Source organism: Balaenoptera acutorostrata, chromosome X (assembly GCF_949987535.1).
Source record: "Balaenoptera acutorostrata chromosome X, mBalAcu1.1, whole genome shotgun sequence".
NCBI classification, from domain to species: Eukaryota; Metazoa; Chordata; class Mammalia; order Artiodactyla; family Balaenopteridae; genus Balaenoptera; species Balaenoptera acutorostrata.
In genome coordinates, this window is record NC_080085.1 from 88,531,027 (window position 1) to 88,556,074 (window position 25,048).

The following is a 25,048-nucleotide window of genomic DNA, read 5'->3' on the forward strand; positions in this document are numbered from 1 at the left end:
CTACATGAAATAGACAAATTCCTGGAAAGACACAAACTACCAAAACTGATTTTAAAAGAAATAGAAAATCTAAAGAGATTTATAAAAAGTAGAGTTTGAAGTAGTAATCAATAAACTTTCCACAAAGAAAAACCCAGGTTCAGATGGCTTCACTGGTTAATTCTATCAAACGTTTGAAGAAGAATTAATACCAATCTTTCACAAACTTATAGGAGAAAACACCTAAAAACTAATTCTGAGACGAGTATTACCCAAATCAGACAAAGACTTCACAAGAAAACTACAGACCAATATCCCTTATGAATATAGCACAAAAATCCTCAACAAAATACCAGCAACTTGAATCCAGCAATATATAGAAAGGTTTATACACCGTGACTAAGTGGGATTTAACCTAGGAATGTAATGTTGGTTCAACATATGAAAATCAATCAATGTAAGATATCTCCTCAGTTGAAAAAAAAGACAAAAACCACATGATCATCTGAGTAGATTCAGAAAAGACATTTGACAGCATACAACGCCCTTTCATGATAAAAACATTCAACAAACTAGGAATAGATGGGAATTTTCTTAACCTGATAAAGAGCATTACATCATACTTAACTGTAAAAGCCTGAAAGTTCTCCCTTAAGATCAGGAAAGAGACAAGAATACCTGTTCTCATCACTTTTGTTCAACATTGTACTGGATGTTCTAGGAAATTAGGCAAGAAAGAAGTACAACTATCTCTATTTGCATATGACATAATCTTGTATATAGAATATCCTAAGGAATACACAAAACAAAGCAGAAGTACAGTAAGGCCACAGAATACAAGATCAGTAAAGAAAATTAACTGCATTTCTGTGCACAGGCAGCAAACAATCCAAAACTCAAATTAAGGATGTAATTTTATTTACAGTAGCATCAAAAGAATAAAACTCTTAGAAATAACTTTACCAAACAAAGCACAAGACTTGTATACTAGTAATTACAAAACATTCCTGAGAGAAGTTAAAGAAGATTTAAATGAATGGACAGGCATTCCATGTTCTTGAATTGGAAGACTCAATGTTATTAAGACAGTAATTCTCCCCAAATTGATTATATATTCAGTATAGTCCCTGACAAAATTACAGCAGAATTTTGCAGAAATTGACAAGGAGAGCTCAAAGTTCATATGGAAATGTAAGGAATCCAGAATATCTAAAATAATCTTGAGAAAAAGAAAAAAGTTGGAGGACCCTCACTTTCCAATTTCAAAAGTTAACATAAAGCTATAGTTATCAAGAAAGGTAGTGTGGTACAAACATAATGATCAATGGAATATTATTAAGGGTTCAGAAACAAATCCTAATACTTAAAGTAAACTGACTTTTGACAGAGGTATCAAGGCAATTCACTGGGGGAAAGAATGTTCAACAAATGGTTCTGGGATGACTGGACATGCACATGTAAAAAGATTATCTTAGTGCCTTATCTCAGGCCATACACAAAAATTTACTCTAAACTTGCTAGACTTAAATGTAAGAGCTAAAAACATATGACGGTTTTAGAAGAAAATATAAGAGGATCTATGGGACCTCAGGTTAAGCAAAGATTTCTTAGACATGACAGCAAAACTATGGTCCATAAAAGAAAAAAAAATATGATAAATTGGACCTCATCAAAATTCAAATATTTTGTACTTCAAAAGACACCATTAAGAAAATGAAAAAGCAAACAAATCTAGGAGAAAATATTGATGAAACACATATCTGATAAAGGACTGGTATCCAGAATACACAAAGAACTCTTACAACTTAATAAGAAGACAAATAACCCAGTTTTTTAAATGGACAAAAGAAATGAGCAGACTTTTCACCAAAGAAGATTTATGAATGGCTAATAAGCACATGAAAAGATACTTAACATCAACAGTTATTAAGAAAATGCAAATTAAAACCACAGTGAAATGACATTTTGTGCTCACTAGAATGATTGTAAGACAAACGATACCAAATGTTGGCGAGAATATGGAGAAGTGGGAACCGTCTGTCGCTGGATGTTGATGGGGATGTAAAATGGCACAGCCACTTCGGAAACAGTTTGGCAGTTTGTCAAAATGTTAGACATAAAACCACCATACAACCCCGCAATTCCACTCCTAGGTATCTATTCAAGAGAAATGGAAACATATGTCCACACAGAGGCTTGTATGGAAATGTTTCCTGCAGCATTTTTCATAATAGTCAAAAATTGGAAGCAATCTAAATGTCCACCAACTGGCAAATGGATAGACAAATATGGTATATCCATACAACGGAATACAATTCAGCCATAAAAAGGTATAGACTACATCCATGTTAAATCATGGGTGAACCTCAAAAACATTTTGTGAAGTGAAAGAAGTCAGAAACAATAGACCATATATTGCATGATTCCACTTACATGAAATGTCTAGGAAAGGCAAATCTATGGAGACAAAGTAGATTCACAGTTGCCTAGGGTTAAGGGTGGGAACAGGGATTAGCTATAAATGAACATGAAGGATCTCATTGTGGGGATGAAAATGTTCTATGATTGATTAAATCACTGGATACACTTGAAATGGATGAATTTTATGATTCATAAAATATATCTCAATGAAATTTTAAATAATTGAAACTAACATTTATATAGCACTTACTATGTACCATACACTGTGTTAAGTGCTTAGCATCTAGCAACTCATTTAATTCTCATAACAGCCCTATGCAGTAAGTAATATTATTTATCCCTCTTTCATAAATTAGGAAACTGAGGCACGAGAGATTAGGTGACTTGCCGAAGAGCACACAGCCAGTAATTAGTAGAGTTGTGGATCCAAACCGTCAGTCTGGCTCCACAGTCTGTGATCTTAACCATGGCTTCCATTTGTGGGAGGGAAAAAAAATAAAGAATATACAGATACACTTGTATACGGCAGGCAATATGTGAAAGGAATCACCAGGAAATTTTTTTTTAACATCTTCATTGGAGTATAACTGCTTTACAGTGGTGTGTGAGTTTCTGCTTTATAAAAAAGTGAATCAGCTATACATATACATATATCCCCATATCTCCTCCCTCTTGCATCTCCCTCCCACCTTCCCTTTCCCACCCCTCTAGGTGGTCACAAAGCGCCCAGCTGATCTCCCTGTGCTATGCGGCTGCTTCCCACTAGCTATCTATTTTACGTTTGGTAGTGTATATAAGTCCATGCCACTCTGTCGCTTCATCCCAGATTACCCTTCCCCCTCCCCGTGTCCTGAAGTCCATTCTCTACATCTGCGTCTTTATTCCTGTCCTGCCCCTAGGTTCTTCATAACCATTTTTTTTCTTAGATTCCATATGTATGTGTTAGCATATGGTATTTGTTTTTGACTTACTTTACTCTTTCTGACTTACTTCACTTTGTATGACTGACTCTAGGTCCACCCACCTCACTACAAATAACTCAATTTCGTTTCTTTTTATGGCTGAGTAATATTCCATTGTGTATATGTGCCACATCTTCTTCATCCATTCATCTGTCGATGGACACATGGTTGCTTCCATATCCTGGCTATTGTAAATAGAGCTGCAATGAACAATGTGGTACATGACGCTGTTTGAATTATGGTTTCCTCAGGGTATATGCCCAGTAGTGAGATTGCTGGGTCATATGGCAGTTCTATTTTTATTTTTTTATTTATTTATTTGTTTTATTTTATTTTATTTTATTTTTTGCTGTGCTGGATCTTCGTTTCTGTGCGAGGGCTTTCTCCAGTTGTGGCAAGCAGGGGCCACTCTTCATCACGGTGCACGGGCCTCTCACTATCACGGCCTCTCTTGTTGTGGAGCACAGGCTCCAGATGCGCAGGCTCAGTAGTTGTGGCTCATGGGCCTAGTTGCTCCACGGCATGTGGGATCCTCCCAGACTAGGGCTCGAACCGTGTCCCCTGCATTGGCAAGGAGACTCTCAACCACTGCGCCACCAGGAAAGCCCCTATTTTTAGTTTTTTAAGGAACATCCATACTGTTCTCCATAGTGGCTGTATCAATATACATTCCCACCAACAGTGCAAGAGGGTTGCCTTTCTTCCACACTCTCTCCACCATTTATTGTTTGTAGATTTTTGATGATGGCCATTCTGACTGGTAAGAGGTGATACCTCATTGTAGTTTTGATTTGCATTTCTCTAATGATTAGTGATGTTGAGCATGCTTTCATGTGTTTGTTGGCTATCTGTATATCTTCTTTGGAGAAATGTCTATTTAGGTGTTCTTCCCATTTCTGGATTGGGTTGTTTGTTTTCTGGATATTGAGCTGCATGACCTGCTTGTAAAGTTTGGAAATTAATCCTTTGTCAGTTGCTTCATTTGCAAATATTTTCTCCTGTTCTAAGGGTTGTCTTTCCGTCTTGTTTATGGTTTCCTTTGCTGTGCAAAAGCTTTGAAGTTTCATTAGGTCCCATTTGTTTATTTTTCTTTTTATTTCCATTTCTCTAGGAGGTGGGTCAAAAAGGATCTTGCTGTGATTTATGTCATAGAGTGTTCTGCCTGGGTTTCCTCTAAGAGTTTTATAGTGTCTGGCCTTACATTTAGGTCTTTAATCCATTTTGAATTTATTTTTGTGTGTGGTGTTAGGGAGTGTTCTAATTTCATTCTTTTACATGTAGCTGTGCAGTTTTCCCAGCACCACTTATTGAAGAGGCTGTCTTTTCTCCATTGTATATTCTTGCCTCCTTTATCAAAAATAAGGTAACCATATGTGCGTGGGTTTATCTCTGGGCTTTCTATCCTGTTCCATTGATCTGTATTTCTGTTTTTGTGCCAGTACCATATTGTCTTGATTACTGTAGCTTTGTAGTATAGTCTGAAGTCAGGGAGTCTGATTCCTCCAGCTCCGTTTTTTCCCCTCAAGACTGCTTTGGCTATTCGGGGTCTTTTGTGTCTCCATACAAATTTTAAGATTTTTTGTTCTAGTTCCATAAAAAATGCCATTAGTAATTTGATAGGGATTGCAATGAATCTGTAGATTGCTTTGGGTAGTTTAGTCATTTTCACAATATTGATTCTTCTAATCCAAGAACATGGTATACCTCTCCATCTGTTGGTATCATCTTTAATTTCTTTCATCAGTGTCTTACAGTTTTCTGCATACAGGTCTTTTGTCTCCCTAGGTAGGTTTATTCCTAGGTATTTTATTCTTTTTGTTGCAATGGTAAACGGGAGTGCTTCCTTAATTTCTCTTTCAGATTTTTCATCATTAGTGTATAAGAATGCAAGACATTTCTGTGCATTAATTTTGTATCCTGCTACTTTACCAAATTCACTGATTAGCTCTAGTAGTTTTCTGATAGAGTCTTTAGGATTTTCTATGTATAGTATCATGTCATCTGCAAACAGTGACAGTTTTACTTCTTCTTTTCCAATTTTGGTTCCTTTTATTTCTTTTTCTTCTCTGATTGCTGTGGCTAAAACTTGCAAAACTATGTTGAATAATAGTGGTGAGAGTGGGCAACCTTGTCTTGTTCCTGATCTTAGAGGAAATGGTTTCAGTTTTTCACCATTGAGAACGATGTTGGCTGTGGGTTTCTCATATATGGCCTTTATTATGTTGAGGTAAGTTCCCTCGATGCCTACTTTCTGGAGGGTTTTTATCATAAATGAGTGTTGAATTTTGTCAAAAGCCTTCTCTGCATCTATTGAGATGATCAAATGGTTTTTATCCCTCAATTTGTTAATATGCTGTATCACGTTGATTGATTTGCATATATTAAAGAATCCTTGCATTCCTGGGATAAATCCCTCTTGATCATGGGGTATGATCCTTTTAATGTACTGTTGGATTCTGTTTTCTAGCATTCTTTTGAGGATTTTTGCATCTATGTTCATCAGTGATATTGGCCTGTAGTTTTCTTTCTTTGTAACATCTTTGTCTGGTTTTGGTAACAGGGTGATGGTGGCCTCGAAGAATGAGTTTGGGAGTGTTCCTCCTTCTGCTATATTTTGGAAGAGTTTGAGAAGGATAGGTGTTAGCTCTTCTCTAAATGTTTGATAGAATTCACCTGTGAAGCCATCTGGTCCTGGGCTTTTGTCTTTTGGAAGATTTTTAATTTTAATCACAGTCTCAATTTCAATGCTTGTGATTGGTCTGTTTATATTTTCTATTTCTTCCTGGTTCAGTCTTGGAAGGTTGTGCTTTTCTAAGAATGTGCCCATTTCTTCCAGGTTGTCCATTTTATTGGCGTATAGTTGCTTGTAGTAATCTCTCATGATCCTTTGTATTTCTGCAGTGTCAGTTGTTACTTCTCCTTTTTCATTTTTATTTCTATTGATTTGAGTCTTCTTCCGTTTTTTCTTGTTGAGTCTGGCTAATGGTTTATCAATTTTGTTTATCTTCTCAAAGAACCAGCTTTTAGTTTTACTGATCTTTGCTATCGTTTTCTTCATTTCTTTTTCATCTATTTCTGGTCTGATCTTTATGATTTCTTTCCTTCTGCTAACTTTGGGGGTTTTTTGTTCTTCTTTCTCCAGTTGCTTTAGGTGCAAGGTTAGGTTGTTTATTTTAGATGTTTCTTGTTTCTTAAGGTAGGATTGTACTGCTATAATCTTCCCTCTTAGAACTGCTTTTGCTGCATCCCATAGGTTTTGGGTCGTCGTGTTTTCATTGTCATTTGTTTCTAGGTATTTCTTGATTTCCTCTTTGATTTCTTCAGTGATCTCTTGGCTATTAAGGGGTGTATTGTTTAGCCTCCATGTGTTTGTATTCTTTACAGATTTTTTCCTGCAACTGATATCTAATCTCATAGCATTGTTGTCAGAAAAGGTACTTGATACGACTTCAATTTTCTTAAATTTACCAAGGCTTGATTTGTTATACAAGATATGACCTATCCTGGAGATTGATCCATGACCACTTGAGAAGAAAGTGTATTCTGTTGTTTTTGGATGGAATGTCCTATAAATATCAATTAACTCCATCTTGTTTAATGCATCATTTAAAGCTTGTGTTCCCTTATTTATTTTCATTTTGGATGATCTGTCCACTGGTGAAAGTGGGCTGTTAAAGTTCCCCCACCATGATTGTGTTGCTGTCAATTTCCCCTTTTATGGCTGTTAGTATTTGCCTTATGTATTGAGGTGCTCCTATGTTGAGTGCGTAAATATTTACAATTGTTATATATTCTTCTTGGATTGATCCCTTGATCATTATGTAGCCTCCTTCTTTGTCTCTTGTAATAGTCTTTATTTTAAAGTCTATTTTGTCTGAGATGAGAATTGCTACTCCAGCTTTCTTTTGATTTCCATTTGCATGGAATATCTCTTTCCATCCCCTCACTTTCAGTCTGTATGTGTCCCTAGGTCTGAAGTGGGTCTCTTGTAGACAGCATATATATGGGCCTTGGTTTTGTATGCATTCAGCCAGTCTATGTCTTTTGGTTGGAGCATTTAATCCATTTGCATTTAAGGTAATTATCGATACGTATGTTCCTATTACCATTTTCTTAATTGTTTTGGGTCTGTTATTGTAGATTTTTTCCTTCCCTTGTGTGTCCTGCCTAGAGAAGTTCCTTTAGCATTTGTTGTAAGGCTGGTTTGGTGGTGCTGAATTCTCTTAGCTTTTGCTTGTCTGTAAAGGTTTTAATTTCTCCATCGAATCTGAATGAGATCCTTGCTGGGTAGAGTAATCTTGGCTGTAGGTCTTTCCCTTTCATCACTTTAAATATGTCCTGCCACTCCCTTCTGGCTTGCAGAATTCCTGCTGAAAGATTAGCTGTTAACCTTATGGGGATTCCCTTGCATGTTATTTGTTGTTTTTCCCTTGCTGCTTTTAATATTTTTTCTTTGTATTGAATTTTTGGTAGTTTAATTAATATGTGTCTGGCGTGTTTCTCCTTGGATTTTTCCTGAATGGGACTCTGCACTTCCTGGACTTGATTAACTATTTCCTTTCCCACATTAGGGAAGTTTTCAACTATAATTTCTTCAAATATTTTCTCAGTCCCTTTCTTTTTCTCTTCTTCTTCTGGGACCCCTATAATTTGAATGTTGGTGCATTTAATGTTGTCCCAGAGGTCTCTGAGACTGTCCTCAATTCTTTTCATTCTTTTTTCTTTATTCTGCTCTGCAGTAGTTATTTCCACTATTTTATCTTCCAGGTCACTTATCCGTTCTTCTGCCTCAGTTACTCTGCTATTGATTCCTTCTAGAGAATTTTTAATTTCATTTATTGTGTTGTGTTGTTCATCATTGTTTGTTTGCTCTTTAGTTCTTCTAGGTCCTTGTTAAACGTTTCTTGTATTTTCTCCATTCTATTTCCAAGATTTTGGATCATCTTTACTATCATTACTCTGAATTCTTTTTCAGGTAGCCTGCCTATTTCCTCTTCATTACTTTGGTCTGGTGGGTTTTTACCTTGCTCCTTCATCTGCTGTGTGTTTCTCTGTCTTGTCATTTTGCTTAACTTACTGTGTTTGGGGTCTCCTTTTCGCCGGCTGCAGGTTCATAGTTCCCCTTGTTTTTGGTGTCTGCCCCCAGTGGCTATGTTTGGTTCAGTGGGGATTGTAGGCTTCCTGGTGGAGGAGACTAGTGCCTGTGTTCTGGTGGATGCAGCTGGATCTTTGTGGTGGGCAGGACCACGTTTGCTGGTGTGTTTTGGGGTGTCTGTGGCCTTATTATGATTTTAGGCAGCCTCTCTGCTAATGGATGGGGTTGTGTTCCTGTCTTGCTGGTTGTTTGACATAGGGTGTCCAGCACTGTAGCTTGCTGGTCGTTGAGTGGAGGTGGGTGTTAGCATTGAGACGGAGATCTCTGGGAGAGCTTTTGCCATTTGATGTTATGTGGAGCTGGGAAGTCTCTGGTGGACCAATGTCCTGAACTCGGCTCTCCCACCTCAGAGGCACAGGCCTGACACCCGGTTGGAGCACCAAGACCCTGTCAGCCACACGGCTCAGAAAAAAGGGAGAAAAAAAAGAAAGAAGGAAAGAAAAAATAAAATAAAGTTATTAAAATTAAAAATAATTATTTAAAATTTTAAAAAATTTAAAAGTAATAAAAAAAGGGAAAAAAAGAAAGAAAGAAGAGAGCAACCAAACCAAAAAACAAATCCACCAATGATAACAAGCACTAAACAGTATACTAAAAACAAAAAACAAGCAAACGGACAGACAGAACCCTAGGACTAATGGTAAAAGTGAAGCTATACAGACAAAATCACACAAAGAAGCATACACATACACACTCACAAAAAGAGAAAAAGAAAAAAAACATATATATTGCTGCTCCCAAAGTGCACCTCCTCAATTTGGGGATGATTCCTTGTCTATTCAGGTATTCCACAGATGCTGGGTATATGAAGTTGATTGTGGGGATTTAATCTGCTGCTCCTGAGGCTGCATGGAGAAATTTCCCTTTCTCTTCTTTGTTCGCACAGCTCCTGGGTTTCAGCTTTGGATTTGGCCCCGCCTCTGCATGTAGGTCGCCTGAGGGCGTCTGTTCTTCGCTCAGACAGGACGGGGTTAAAGGAGCAGCTGATTCGGGGGCTCTGGCTCACTCAGGCCGGGGGGAGGGAGGGGTACGGATGCGGGGTGAGGCTGCGGCGGCAGAGGCCGGTGTGACGTTGCACCAGCCTGAGGCGCACCCTGCATTCTCCCAGGGAAGTTGTCCCTGGATCACGGGACCCTGGCAGTGGCGGGCTGCACAGGCTCCTGGGAGGGGAGGTGGGGATAGTGACCTGTGCTCGCACACAGGCTTCTTGGTGGCGGCAGCAGCAGCCTTAGCGTCTCACGCCCGTCTCTGGGGTCCGCGCTGATAGCCGCGGCTCGTGCCCGTCTCTGGAGCTCCTTTAAGTGGTGCTGTTAATCCCCTCTCCTCGCGCACCAGGAAACAAAGAGGCAAGAAAAAGTTTCTTGCCTGTTCGGCAGCTCCAGACCTTTTCCCGGACTCCCTCCCGGCTAGCTGTGGTGCGCTAACCCCTTCAGGCTGTGCTCACGCCGCCAACCCCAGTCCTCTCCCTGTGATCCGACCTCCGAAGCCCGAGCCTCATCTCCCAGCCCCCACCAGCCCCGGCGGGTGAGCAGACAAGCCTCTCGGGCTGGCGAGTGCTGCTCGGCACCGATCCTCTGTGCGGGAATCTCTCCGCTTTGCCCTCTGCACCCCTCTTGCTGCGCTCTCCTCCATGGCTCCCAAGCTGCCCCTGACCTGCGCCACACCCCCACCCCCCGTCTCCGCCAGTTAAGGTAGTGTGTGGAAGCTGTTCCTCCTTCACAGCTCACTCCCAGAGGTGCAGGTCCCATCCCTATTCTTTTGTCTCTGTTTTTTCTTTTTTCTTTTGCCCTACCTGGGTACATGGGGAGTTTCTTGCCTTTTGGGAGGTCTGCGGTCTTCTGCCAGCGTTCAGTAGGTGTTCTGGAGGAGCTGTTCCACATGTAGATGTATTGTTGATGTATTTGTGAGGAGGAAGGTGATCTCCGTGTCTTACTCCTCTGCCATCTTGAAGGTCCCCTTCCCACAAGGAACTTTTATCAGTAATTCCCACTCTGGGAAGTGGGAATGAGGGTGGGCAGGAAAGGGAGACAAATTTATTACTTTATACCACTTGAACTCTGAATTTTTTATACATTTTATAATTCATGTATTCATTTGGTTGATAAGAAACATCTATTTTTAAATCAAAACATTGGTTATCTTTGATCTGTCAAATTTTTATATTTTTAATTTTCCCTAAACTTTTTGATATTTTCTGAATTCTTCTGGGTATGTCTTCAGGCCTTCAGGCCAAGTTCTCAAATAATTACCATGGCATGCTTTCTGTTAGGTTTCCTTCTGCCAGTGTCAGAGGCCCAGCATGGGCTCAAGGCCAAGAAGGGTCAGGGTGGGGGCTGAGGAAGACGATGAAAGAAGGGCCTGTGTTGCTTGTTCCCCTGCTTGGGTCAGACTGCGATTGGGCTGAATTCAAGGCTGCAGTGGGCTGTGGTGTGCAGCTCTGAACTCCCTAGACGCCCTGGGGCGCACCATGAGGCCTGTCGGTCTTGGAAATTGCTGCTGTCCAGTAGGGGGATAGATTATCCACGTGCATGTGTGCATGTGCAAACAAACCTATTTGCCAAAAGCAAGGTTCGGATTTCTGCCTGCAGAGTTGAGAGTGAGTCTGCCTCCAGCGTGTGTGTGTCTGTGTAGCGGAGGTTTGGGGGAGGGGTTCCATTTAATGTTTAAAGATAGTTGCAAGAGAATATGTTATGAAAGCAGCTGTTGTGGAGTATCTTTACTAAAGTAGGAAATATTAGCTTATGAACTTTAGGAAGCCTCTGGCGGTATGAAAAGATGCTTAAAAGACAATGGGAGGGGTTAATGTTTAGACTGTGATTAACTCTTTGTAGTCATTTCTTTGGTTCAATAACATTGTGGAGACAGGGAGTAACTACAGATGTGTTTGTTTTTAATATGTACTTATTGTATGCTAACACCGTACAAGAGCATGTTGTGAGAAAATAGGATACTCTTTTTCATGAAGTTTTCCTTTTTAAAGATTTCATATTCAGTAAAGACTGATTAAATGATACTTGGAGGAGAATTGCTTTTTCTTACTCCTGTGCTCTGGCCATGGACCAGCATCACATAATCCCTAGAGCCTTTTTGTTATTAAGGTGCAGCATAATTCAATGAAAGAAGCATGGGCTTCAGAGTCAGATCCTAGATCTGCCACTTACTAGCTGTGTGACCTTGGACAAGCTATTTAACCTAATCTTCAGCTTTTTGGTGGTTTTTCTGAAAAATGGGGATAGCTCTACCTCCCTGCACAGGGTAGTTTATTGAAGCACCTTACAAGGTGTTGGGCAATTAGTAAGTACTCAGTAAACATTAGTTCTCTTACCTTCCAGAGGCTGGGGCTGGGGGGATGGGGGGAGTAAGAAACTGAGTAGGAAAAATAACTCTTTGGAAAGGGTCTACCTTCTCTTAGATGCCATTTTCCTTCTAAGGAAGGTCAAGAGGTGCACTTAGAGTGAAAATCTCTCAAGTCTCTCACCTCTCAAAATCTTACTCTGTACCCCAGGTGTGTTGCCCTGTGTCCATACCTTTCCAACGATGATTCTGAGTATTTGTATTACCTACTTACACACTGTGTGCACCCATTCATGAATTGATTGTCTATATCCAGGCAAGCACCATGCCAGTTTGATTTGCTTTGAGGATGTTGCTACTGAGATTGTCTTTTCGCAGCAAAGGTGGTGAAAAACTTGTTGGAAGAGAGAAATATTTACGTCACTACTTCAATTTTTTTTAAATAAAAGCTTTGAGGACGTGGTAATGAGAGCACCACCAGATCAAGTATAACAGTCTTACCCAAAGAACTCATGTTCATCTGATGAATGCATGTAGCAGGGCCAATGATAAACTCTCAGAGCAACTGGACCATTTTCCTCGATTGCCATAAACCGTGTTATTCCTGGTGAAGGAACCAGTTCAGTCAACATCAAATGTGCCTACTATCCATGCACTACATGTTATAGGAGGGGTTTTTGAACTTTTAAGTGTTCAGAATGCTAAGCTTTGGGGTGCTGGAGGGAGAGGGGGATACAAACAAGTCACAATTACCAACACACAACTGAAGTGTTATCTACATTCAGTTCCTCCAAGGTCAGCATAACCTAAGAGCAGAAAGACAAATGCAAGACTTTGGGGGACAGCCACACTTGAAAAGTAGGCGGAAATTAAAACAGCAAAGTAAACCAGAAACAGCAGTAAAAGGGAAGAAAAGCAGGATATTACAAGGTCAAAACAAAAACCAAGACTCTTTGGTGGCCTCGCATGTAGCAAGGACTTCAAAAAAGAAAAGCAGCAAAAAGTGATTTGACGGGAAGGAAGTTAGCAGTGGTTTCCGAGGTTAAGTGGTTTTTGACTGGGCAGGTGGTTTCTATTATATAAACAGTGGCTTATATAGAATGAGATATTTAGATCAACAACTTATTTCACACAGAACATTAAGAAGCCATTGTAATTAGATTCACTCCCTCATTCATTTCATTAGCATTTGCTGTGCTCTTATTAAGTGCCGAGGTCTACTAAGCTCCACAGGGTAGGGGTACCTAATAGAAAAGCCATAATTAAATCATAATGGCTTTTCCCTCATGAGGAATCTGGGCGAAGCTTTAGACCCATGGCTTAAAAATGAAAGTCTCATTTCCCTGAAAGTGTTTCAGTTTATGTATTCTTTTCTGATATATTCGCCTTTTGTTTTCCTTTTTGAATTAAAAAAGATTGGTTTGCTACATCACAGGCAAGGTGTCAACCTTGAAGGGCAGCAAATTTTAAAAGTATCAAATCTCAATGTATCTTATGTATGCGTGAGGAATGGTAGTTACAGCTTGTGCTAGATTTTTTCCTACAAATACAAACAAAAGCCATACAGAATAGTCCAAAGGAACCAAAGTTTCCTCAGTTTCACACACACAAAAGTGCATACACTGCTTTGCCTCTCAGAATTTAATCAGTTTGGCTGGCCGGCATCACTGTCAAAGTACCAACTTGGATTCTGACAGGAGGTTAAAAGCATCATCTCAAAGAATCCTGTGTGAACTCTGAGGAAAAACAGAAATGGCATTTATACCTTGTATTAGGGATTTATTTTCCATAAAAGTTTGATGCCTACAACGTAAACCCAACCCCTCACAGGAATAGGCCAAAGCTGCCAAGCTTTCCACATTTTCAGAAAATATGCCCTGTGGAGCTCTGCTTCTCAAAGTGGAGCTCAGAGCCGCCTTGCAGTGGGCAACCTGGTGCCTGGAAGTGAGACAACCCACAGGATAGCTTTGGCACACTGCAAAGGTGGAGGTGGATTTTACAGCCCAGTGTGCACATGCACACCTTAACTAGAAGGGACTTCTGTAATTGGCCATCCAAAATAAACCCACCTTAAAAATAAATACACCAACCCACCTTAAGGGCAAGGCAGTGTGTTTTTTCTCTTCCTACTTTCCATATGTCCTGGGGGTTTTTTTCTTTTTAATAATGAGGAAAAATATTTAACTTTTAAAAAAACTAAAGAAAACTTTAAAAGGTTCTTCTACGCCACCCTAATGAAAAATAGCTATTTGAAAATTACTGATTATCCTTAAAATAAATCTGATTGTCCTTTAAATCCTTCTTTAGCTTCACTTATTTCAGTAACTCTGATTCACTGCATTTGGAAAGCCACTAGTTTTCAATTGTTTTATCCCTATACCTTATGTCAAAAGTTGCCCATCAGGGTTTCCCTGGTGGCACAGTGGTTAAGAATCCGCCTGCCAATGCAGGGGACACGGGTTCGAGCCCTGGTCCGGGAAGATCCCACATGCCGCAGAGCAACTAAGCCCGTGTGCTGCAACTACTGAGCCCGCGTGCCTAGAGCCCGTGCTCTGCAAGAGAAGCCACCGCAGTGAGAAGCCCGCGCACCACAATGAAGAGTAGCCCCCGCTCTCCGCAACTAGAGAAAGCCCGCGCACAGCAACGAAGATCCAACGCAGCCAAAAATAAATAAAACAATAAAAAAAGTCACCCATCAAATGTTTTAATGGAGAATATCCTTTCTCTGCAGTAACTCCAAGTACTTTAAAACATGTACCCCAAAATTCATTATTAATCTTTTTCAACTAGTAGTTTTTATTCACTTTCCTTATAACTGTGATTGATTCCCCCTTACCATCAAATTCAAGGACTGTGTGAATGTGTGGCAATCAGATGAGCTAGGTTCTACTAATGGATATATAAAGAAACTCAAAACCAAAGAAAGAACTCCCCCATTCCAACTCCAATTTTAATTATTAATTTCCTTACTAGCCTGAAGGTACAAGTTATACCTCTCCCTATCCAACTTCTTAATGTAAACTGTACAATAAAAAGAGTCTGATCTCTAGGAGCATGCTAAGCGTATGCTATTTCATAGCAAGGAATGTAATCCTTTCACAGGGAACAGTTTTTGTAAACAGGGACTTTTTTAAAATGAGAGTCAAGACCTCAGTTTTATACTTCATATCTAAAACTGTACTCCAAGTAGAAATATGGGGCTTAGCTTTCTCAGTGGAAAACAACCATCCCAGATTTTCCAAAAGTTAAACACAATGATTTTAGAGGAAAACTCTATCTATTGTGTAAAAGATTTATATTAATCAAAGGCACAAAACAAAACTAAGACTATTAAAAGTTAACCTTAATGTTGACAATTCTTATCAACCTGGTAAGGAAATACCAGCTGAAGCTAATGAAGATGAGTTGCTTTAAATTCCTAAGGAGAATACAATAACTCTTGACACCATTAAGTAATAATTAGAACTTTTCAAACAATAGGGGAAATATGAATGTTAGTATAAATACCTAAATTTCGAGGCAAAGAAATGTAAAGTGTTAACTGTGTTGTAACCTGGTGTATCACAGAGGACTGGTAGTGCCTCTTATAGTCTTGGGTGCCTTAGAGGTCAGAGACCGTCGTTACTACCGTTTGGCAACTCTGATGATGGGTGTTATTCAACTACTGGCTGGAATTAAATTACACAACGTGACTCTCTGCCTATCAGCAGAACAGAGACTAATGAAAACATTTTAACTTCTTGATGCAAATTATACAATCACACCACATAACCCTGGCTGGGAAAAGGTCCAGTTTGGAGGGATCAATTTTTGATCACACTACATTGACAGCAAACTCACAGTGCCTTTCAAAAGCCACACACTGAGAAAAAAAAAGTCAAGAGGAACACAGTATTGCTTCATTTACAATTTACTAAGCTCTTCCAGTGTTTCAGAGTGACATGGGGATTTCAACTATCTAACATGAATGAGACAAAAGGTGGACTTCGAACATATCAAGCAAATGTCTTGATCGAATCAGACTACTGGTATAGTTTTTCAATCTATCTGTAAGAAATGTCGGTCTTCCATCCAGGCGATCTTGTAATTCACAGGGTTGGGGGTGGGGATGTTAATATCCTAAAATTAAAGAAAAAAAGTTAATTTACTTATAACCCAAATTTCAATATCTGTACTCCTTTCCACACATTTTAATCTAGTCTGCTAATGAAGACCTTCACGTGTTCCCAGTCAGTGGCTCAATTCAAATGTGAAGGGCACCCCAGGGATTAATTCAGCCAGCTACAGTTCTCACGTTTTACCATTCAAATACTGAAGTTATTGAAGCACATGTTTCTCCAAAATCTAGTTAAGCTAGATGAGTTTATGGCTCTAGTAACAGTCCACCAGAGGACTGCAGTAAACGAGAATTAGGTAAAAGACCAGGGGAAAATGCCGATATTGACCAAGAGCAGAGTGTACTTGCCAGGTCACTATTGGGATTCTTCACTTCTCTACACTAGGTCCAAATCTGTTAGAAAGGGGACCACTTAAGATCTTTAGGCTGACATGTGCACGTAAACCCAGAGAGGCCCTTCTGTCCTTTTTGGCCATGACTTGTATTGAGAGACAAGTGCCTATGAAGGGTTACACAGTACCAATAACATTTGAATGCACTGCTGGACATGACCTTCTTGGCAAACTCAGTCCATCCATCACACGTATAGGCTGGAGTAAACACTAACACTGAGAGAGCTGAGCATCAAGATGAACACACCTTAAAGTTGGAGAGGAATAGGCCCGTGTTGTGCTGGTTACACTATCTCATACTGGTTATTTGTTATGGCGCGAGAGAGGCAGTAGGCTAGAGAGATTCCAATCAGCTGGAAATAAAATACAAGCAAAATTAAACACACACATACACACAAAGCTTAAAGACCTCAGGATACAGGTATATTCTCCTTTCACTGCTAATTCACTACCAATTTCCTTAAGCTTTTTTTCTAGAGTAAGCATATAAGTGAAGTCTAACTACTACTGTGATCTGGAATTTCACAACCACCACTGACAAAAATCACTCAGGAAAATCTTGAAGTTTGGGGAAACTTTTCTTACTCTTCCTCTCAGTTATCAGAGCAAAAAGGATATGGCTTAGAATATGCATCTCATCAAGTAAAATGTCCATCTATCAAGGCAGAGATTCTCTTGGAGGATTCTAAAACAGTGCTGTGATGATGAAAATGTTCTGCAATACCTGTTCTGTCCAACACGGTGGCCACTAGCCACATAACTTTTGAAAGGTGGCTAGCGGCTATTAGTGCAGATTCAGACAGACCTAGCAGGGCAGGTCTTAGAGAACTCTGTAGTTGTGGAAAACAGTGTGGGAAAACATAAGATGCAAGACAACCAAAAATTGGAATGAAAAGAGCGAAACTACTACATCTCTACTGTGATGAGCAACTGAGAGTTTTGTGAAAATATGACTCCTCTAAAATGCCCTTGCTAACCAGGGCCCTGAAGCAAAAACTGAAGCCTTCAAAGTGGAAATCTTATAGCTTACACCTAACAAGAGTGATGAAACATTTCCTAACTACAAGGACTTACCTGGAAGCAAGCAACTCCAAAAGAAATTCCCGCAACAACTCCCATTTCTGACTCTATAATGGTCATCACCTTTATAAAACAACCCTAATGGAAGAGAAAAAAAAACATTAAGTACAGCTCAAACCATAATAAATACTTTGATCACACATCTCTGTGAAAGATGAGCTACCTTAGCCTTTGATTGTTCTTTTATTAAAATTTATTCTTTCATAACAAATCCTGTCTCCTTTGAGGAACACAGGTTCCACCTTTTGGATTATGCATTTAAGTGTGAAATCAAGTCACCAATTTTCTGAGCTTCAGTTTCCTCATTTATTCAATGAGAATAACACCTGCTCTGCCCTATTTCAGATCACATGTATTGTGAGTAAAAATTAAATTCTTTTTTTACTCCTTACTTCATTGTTTACTTTATCTGCATCTCTCTGAGGAGAACAACCTTCAAGTTTACAGCAGCTCTTGGGAAATCCTTTTTCTGAGTAATAATTAGTATCTTCCCAATCTCTATAGTCGGTGACACCACAACAATGCAACTGAAAAAAATCCAACAGAAGCATTTATAGTTCATATTACCACTTTGTAGTCAAACAATTAAACCATCATCTTAGATTATACTTGGTGATCTCTATCTTAAGACATATTTTAAAGCAGCTGTTCTCTACTGGCATTATAATTCATGAGATAAGCACTTTGGGACTGGCCTTACTTTCAGTGCTACAGTACAAATGGACAACGTCTGGTAGGCAGGGCCCTATCCTCTTCTCTGAGGGAATAAGGAATGTGTTCCCCTCTTGAGAAGCCACCACCTATGACCACTTACCGTATTTTGGATCTTGTCTACTGCATCGCTTCTATAATCTCCCGTAGCGTTATATTGCTTTAAAGCTTTGTCATAATTATTCTTAAAGCTGTTCTTAATCTACAGCAAAGAAACACAAGGCCAGTAAACAAAGATTTTAGAATGTTCTTTTGGTTTCTACGTCAAATAAGAAATTCCCACATCTGACCAATGGTCCTATCTTTGATAGCAGCAATGTGTATGGTAATTAACTTCTATGGTCCAATCCTGTCTTCTAAGCAATGTAAGTTTAGCTAAGGGGATTCCTAAGCAAAACATGCCAGTAAAAGATGATAACGACTAGAAGTTCAAAGTGCTATGGGAACATGTATTTATTCAAGTGGCAGCTTCCTTCTGCTATATCTCCTCCCACCCTCAATCTTTCTTCACTTTCAATTGAGTACACATTTGATGCCTATGGGATTTTTTTAAGCTACAAAATCTCACTCTGGGAGAATGCACTACCACTTTGCACTACCACTCTCATTGATGAGCCCTTAGTACTCATTGAATGACTTCCTAACCCCAGATTTATTAAGGTTTTGATGAGTGGAGAAGGTATCAATTTTGTGCTTTAAATATTTTCCTATCGCTGAAGTTATAAATTGTACTATCTACACTTTAATAGGTACTTATACACAGAAAAAATGACTGCAAATACAAATAATTACGGGTACCTTCAATTTTCTTCTGGTGACTATCAGTCTTTACCAAAAAAGTGGGCTAGGTTTTTTTTACCAGAAAGTCATTACTGTCAGCTACAGGTTGAAAAGTCAGCTTTAAACACAGCTGTAAGTGATTTTTTAAACTAGTGAAAGCTGTCGCTTAACTCTATTACTTAAATTTATCCAGCTTTATCTCTTAGAGGATAAATTTTCACATATTAAGGTTCCCAAACTCAAGCTTACCTCATGTCTGAAAACAAATCCTACGATGGCAGCGACCAGTTCAACCAAAAAAATGAGAGTCAGAAACATTGCATACTGCAGGATAAAAAGAAAAGTCCAAGTCAGTCTATACATCACAGCTGCAAAGGGAGTCAATGTTCAGCACGTTTTTATGGAAAAGGGCAGGGAAAACACAACAAAGGTGGGAATTGGCAGCTACACTGTTACTTGCTAAGTTTTCATAAGGAAGAGGAAAAATCAAAAAGGGCCATGCCTAGTTCCAAGAAACAAAGCCTACAACATATAAGCCTTTTCAAAAACCAACAACCAATTCTAAGAAAGCAAGGACTCACCAGTTTTAGCATCCATGCAGAAGCTCGGCAGGTAGCAAAACAGCCGAAGGTGCCCAAAAGAATAATGACAGTGCCAGTGCCAATGAGCACGAAGGGGACATTGGTGGCCTTCTCATTTAAAAGGGAAAAATAATTCTCTAGGCTCACCTTGCCCCAAATGCCAACAGCAAGAAGGATAACACCAGTGATCTATGTGGGAAATCAGAGAATTGAGAGTTACACACTGTATACAGCAACATCTTCAAACCACAAACCACTAGGTGTTTAAGAAACAATAGGTGTGAGAATTGATGTAGCAGTCTGTGGCCAAAGAGCTGTGGCTGGGATATGGTAGACAAGGGGGTGGGGCTGTACACAAGAACAGGCCTTGATAAATCCACACGCTGGATCGCTGTGGCCAGGACAAAACTAAGGGGCAGCTAGAGAAGGCACCTTGACAAAATTCTTAAACTTTATCTGTTTTTTTTGCCCTAGGGATCAAAACTTAACTGTTTTACACCCGCCTTAGGAAGAAAACCTTTCCGCAGGTGGGGGTGGGGGGGTGGGGGGAGTGTTTCTAAGAGTTCCAGAAACTTTCCCCTTCCCCCCAGTTCAGAGATGAGCACAGGGTACAAAGGGATGGTACACAAAGCAAGCCCAAGGACAGATTGGCGGGAGTGGAGCCATTACCATACTTACCTGCGAAATACTCCCCTCTTATGAAGCAGTGAAAAGAAAAAGACTATTATGCAAGCGAGCCCTCACCGGGGCCGGGCAAGCCTTGCCTCTCCAACGGTCCGGGGACACCCTCTGTTTGCTCTGGGGGGATTCACTCCCTTACTCGCCCCCCGGATCGAATTCCCGGCTGGGTCCCGGCTCAGCCTCTCGGCTGCCGTCGCCCGACACCCCGACCCGCGCGGGCGAGATGCCCGAGCCCGAGCTCGAGCCCCAGCACGTCGTCACCCAGCAGCGACCGCCGCCCCAGCCCCACCAGCGCCTCCCCTCCCCACCCCCGATCCGAGCTCCCTCCGCTTGGGGTCACCCCCCCCACGACCCCAGCCCGGGATCCCCTCCCGTCCCCTGGCGTCTCCGTCTCTCACCCAGAAGATGAATGTGTAGATCAAGAGAACGCTCTTGAAACAAGTGATGACCGGTTTGGTCTGCAGCCTCCGAGACGGGGACGCCATGACTAGCCCGAGACCCTGCCCGGCCGCGCCAGGCGATCGGAACAGAGTGAGCGAGGCGCGGAGCCCCCGAGTCTCCCCGGAAAGTGCCGAAAAGTTACGAGCGTCTGCGACTGAGAAGAGCCGGAAACACTGTACAGTTTTCTAGAGGGCAAGGCCCGGGAGGCTGTCCGGAAAGTGACGACAATTTCCGAGCGCCCCCTGCCGAAGGTTGCCGAAAACTCTACACAAAAGGTTCTAGTGTCGGAAATTTCTTAGATCTTCAAAGGGGAGCTTGCTTCATTTTTTCGCTCAAGGAATCTTTCCCGCCCGCCACCCCTCCCCCTGACCTTATAACTGCATCATATTGTTTCTATCACCAGCGGCACCAGCAGCACCAGCAGCGCTCTGAGATACGGCCTCGCCGGCCCCTGGAGCCCTAGAAGGAAAAACAGAAATGGAAAGAGGTTAAAAGTGACCTAAGAATATTTTATGACATAGCAAAATACTCTCAAGAAATATATTTCCAAAGAGAAACAAAAGCAGATCGCAGAGCGATACGTCCAGTCACATGTTTTTAGACAAAAACCGAAAGGAAAAGTGCAATTTACCTGAATGGTAGAATTACGCTGATTCCTTTCCTGTTTTGTGCTTTTCGATTTTTGAACATTGTTTTATGAGGTGGGGAGGGGGCATAAGAATAATAAAAAACAATCACTTGTACGAATTCCAAAGGTAGGTATGAAAGATAATGAATTTTAGAATTTCTCTACAAGAATTTGCCAAGCTCCTTTATCCCTCTCCTCCCTTATCCTCTAAGTGACTTGAGAGTTGAGGAAAAGTGTTTTAAAGTACTTAATCCTGAAATGTAAGTTCAGCTATTAGCTACAAACTTCAAAAAGGGAAGGCGCTGCAGAGAATACCAGGTAAATGTGACCCCCTTTTAAATGTTAAAACTGAAAGGCACTGTATTATTCCAGCCTTCTGGTTTTTCAGATCAAGAACCAGCTGATCACAAAGAGGCTGAAATCATAGGTCATACAACTAATGGCAAAGCCAAAACTAGAGCTAACTGTGCTTTGCAGTCATCTCCCCTATTATACAAGCTGTATATGGTATTTGGTGTCTGCTCATCCCCAAGAAATTCTCCCAATTGCTTAGATCTTCCTAGAACTTGAGACCACGTGTTCCTAAGGACTTAAACTGCTTACAGGATAAGAATGAATCACCAGAAAGTTTCTGGTCCCTTATGTCCACAGGCAGCCCGAAGTCAGACTTTGGGATAAAGTGGAATAAAAAAAAAAAAAAAAAAAAAACCAGCCCTCTTCACAGTCTCCTAAATACTGGAAACCTCAGGAGAGGGATTTTTTTTTTAATCTATTAAAGTCTGGTTTCTCAACTAAAGTATAAGCTCTTTGAGGGAAGAAACTGTGTCGTGTGTGTGTGTGTGTGTGTGTGTGTGTGTGTGTGTGTGTGTGTATTTCTAGGGGGGTGGGATTAGAAGACAGTATCAGTTTCCTAACCAACCAATTTACATCATCATTGACACAAGCTTAACATTACAAATGGGCATTTACTGTATTACTATGGCAATAAGTCCTGCATTAGTGAAGAAGAGATGGATACCTAAACTTTTTTGCTCGAAACCTTGCTTTAAACATATACCACAGAACCAGAAAACAGGAAAGTTCCATTAACTTGGTCACACAGAGCTTCCCTGTGCTTCAAATATTGACCTAGGACCAGCTCCTATAGCACCATGCCAGATGTCTGAGGTCCAAGAGAGCAACTACTGGAGAATTATTGCACTGCCACACTTTATACTAAAATCTTATCCTAAAATTAGAAAAGCCTAACACATAAATACATGGAGAGAATGGGTAAATGATACATCTGTACACCTTGTAAACACTAAGCCAAGGTCATCAGGCATAAGGCAGACATCAACTTTTAAAGTACCACATATGCCATAGCTACAGGAAATGAGGTTGAGGGGGCCTCTAAGTATCATTAAAGCTGTCTCCCTAAACTAAATAGCACTATCTGAGGGGTTCTCATATTAAAACAAAAAAGTATCAAGGGAAGTCTTGCTAAATTCTTGTCATCTTAAATGGAAGTTTCCTCTGAAGCTTAGGTTTGTACCATGTCCTGAAAGGGATTTTCATTGTGAGCCTGAGAGCAAATAAATACTTCTGTGGCTGAAGAAGAAACAAAATAGTCAAAGCAAAAGCCACATCTTATTTCCAAGAATGTGTTGATTTTCCTCCTCTCCCTTCCTCTGCCACTCACAACGCTGCTTTGTTTGAATAGCAGTCGGTGCCAAATTAAACCGAGAGCTGACATGGAATTTAATATTCCTATGGCCACAACACCTTGCACCAGAGCCTCCCACCCTGCTACTCCCCCCCACCCCACCCCATTGCCATGCCACCAAACCCAGAAGTTCAGTTTAGTTCAAATTTAAGCCTGAGTCTGGGTCCAAACCCAGACAAAGGGGCGTCTCATCCCATCTAGGCAATGTAACAAGTAATTCTCTAGGTTATAAGATTATTCTTTAAAGTATTAATAATGACTACAATATTGAGCATTGACTATGTACCAACCACCGTTGCTAAGCAATCAACAAGCGTTGCCTCATGCTTACATTACAAAAGCCCTTATTGTGAGGTGAGGACTACCACTGCCCACATTTTACAGATGAGGAGACAGGTTCAAAGAGGCTAAGTAACTTGCCTAGGACTAAGCCCTGGCAACTTCTGTTTCCCTCATCAGAAATGGGGCCCACTCTGTGATGAGACATGGCTGCCATTGTACATTTAAACACAAACAAGGGCTCTTTGCAGCCCCTGAAGCACAAGAACCTCAATGGTTTCCCCAATTCTGCCTCGTGCTTGGGGTTTTTTGTTGAATTTTACTTTTGCCTTCACTCAATAGCCCAATCACCTAGGAGGTAATCCTGCGCATCCCAGAGTGGTAGAGAGTTCAATAGTTCTTCTGGTTCAGCCTCTTAATTTCTTCCTCTTTTCTGAGCACAAGAACATGTTTGATGCCGAAAATGTAGGAAAAAAAGAAGATACCTTCCTTAAGTATTGTTGCTGCTTGTTTTACATTCAATATTTAGTATAGATTTTTGTCCCTTCCCTATTAACTTCGTGTAACTTTCAAGATTAGATTAAATGTTTTTCTTTGGCATTTAAATGATGCCTCCCCCAGCACATGTATCAACTTATTTCCTACAGCTTTTCCAAAGTGAATTTTCTGTTCCACAATAAGCCAGTATGATTATCTTCCCCAATAAATAAGATCTGTTCCCTGCTCACTTCCCACTCTCCAAACTCAAAATTCCTGCCCCCCCCAACTTAAGGTTCAGCTCAAACCCAACTCAATGAGAGCGTCCTCCCCCCAACCCCCCACCCCGGCCCACACACATACCTTTTTCTTTAACATCAGTGCTTATACTGTGACTACTCACATTAACTCATACCCTTAGTCCATTACTACAGTACCTGCTTTCAGTACCTGCTTTTTCTCTACTTACCTGTCTTACATCCCGTTGTTCAGAAACTACTGCGCCCCCTTTTATACTCTCCAGAACCCTAGGACACAATGCTCAGTTGATGAGCTCCTTTGGTGCTCAGCCAATCCTTGTTCAGCTCATTGGTCACAGCTGGTCTCTGAGGCTAACCACTTAGTAGTCAGTCAAGGTTTGATTAAGTTAAATGAAATTAAAAACTAAATGTCTAAGCCATCCCAGTGTCGCACTGACATAAACCAGAAAAATTAAGTTGATAATGTCTTGGGACATTACTACTGCTTGTCTTAGGAACCAGTAAAAAGACATCAGGGGGCTTCCCTGGTGGCGCAGTGGTTGAGAATCTGCCTGCCAATGCAGGGGACACGGGTTCGAGCCCTGGTCTGGGAGGATCCCACATGCCACGGAGCAACTACTGAGCCTGTGAGCCACAACTACTGAGCCTGCGTGTCTGGAGCCTGTGCTCTGCAACAAGAGAGGCCCAGACAGTGAGAGGCCCGCGCACCGCGATGAAGAGCGGCCCCCACTTGCCGCAACTAGAGAAAGCCCTGGCACAGAAGCGAGAACCCAACACAGCCATAAATAAAATAAATAAAATGAAACTTTAAAAAAAAAAAAAGACATCAGGCATTTCGCACAGAATGCATCTTATCTCTTATTCACATAATGATCTTACCATTTTCATTTTCTAATACCTTTTCTAGAATCCCTCCAATTACCTTTGGCTAAGTGCCTATCGTAAAATCTAAAAGCACCTTCTACTTATTTTCTTAAAGTGTCATATTTTACATTACAGCCATCAGATAAACATCATTTAAACACATAATTTAAATATCATCATTTAAACAGATAATTCATAGGTATAGTTTTAAAAATTAGTTTCCTGAATAGGAATATCTTTT

General features: G+C 40.6%; 1 protein-coding gene across 3 annotated transcripts; it reads right to left on the minus strand.

The window, feature by feature from the left end:
* Positions 1 to 15,703: 15,703 nt before the first annotated feature.
* On the minus strand, positions 15,704 to 20,772 carry TSPAN6 (tetraspanin 6). 3 transcript variants are annotated; one of them, XM_007181456.3, is made up of 8 exons: positions 20,552 to 20,772; positions 19,620 to 19,661; positions 19,141 to 19,215; positions 18,215 to 18,313; positions 17,793 to 17,927; positions 17,395 to 17,478; positions 16,568 to 16,673; positions 15,704 to 15,930 (listed from the first exon to the last, which is right to left on the minus strand). In XM_007181456.3, the coding sequence occupies exons 1-7, from the start codon at positions 20,636 to 20,638 to the stop codon at positions 16,605 to 16,607; spliced, it is 591 nt and encodes a 196-aa protein (XP_007181518.1). In that variant the 5' UTR covers positions 20,639 to 20,772; the 3' UTR covers positions 15,704 to 15,930; positions 16,568 to 16,604. The 3 variants fall into 3 exon arrangements, with proteins under 3 accessions (XP_007181518.1, XP_007181520.1, XP_007181519.1); XM_007181458.3 differs by having other exon boundaries at positions 19,473 to 19,661; positions 20,552 to 20,770; XM_007181457.3 differs by lacking the exon at positions 19,620 to 19,661 and having other exon boundaries at positions 20,552 to 20,771.
* Positions 20,773 to 25,048: the final 4,276 nt, after the last annotated feature.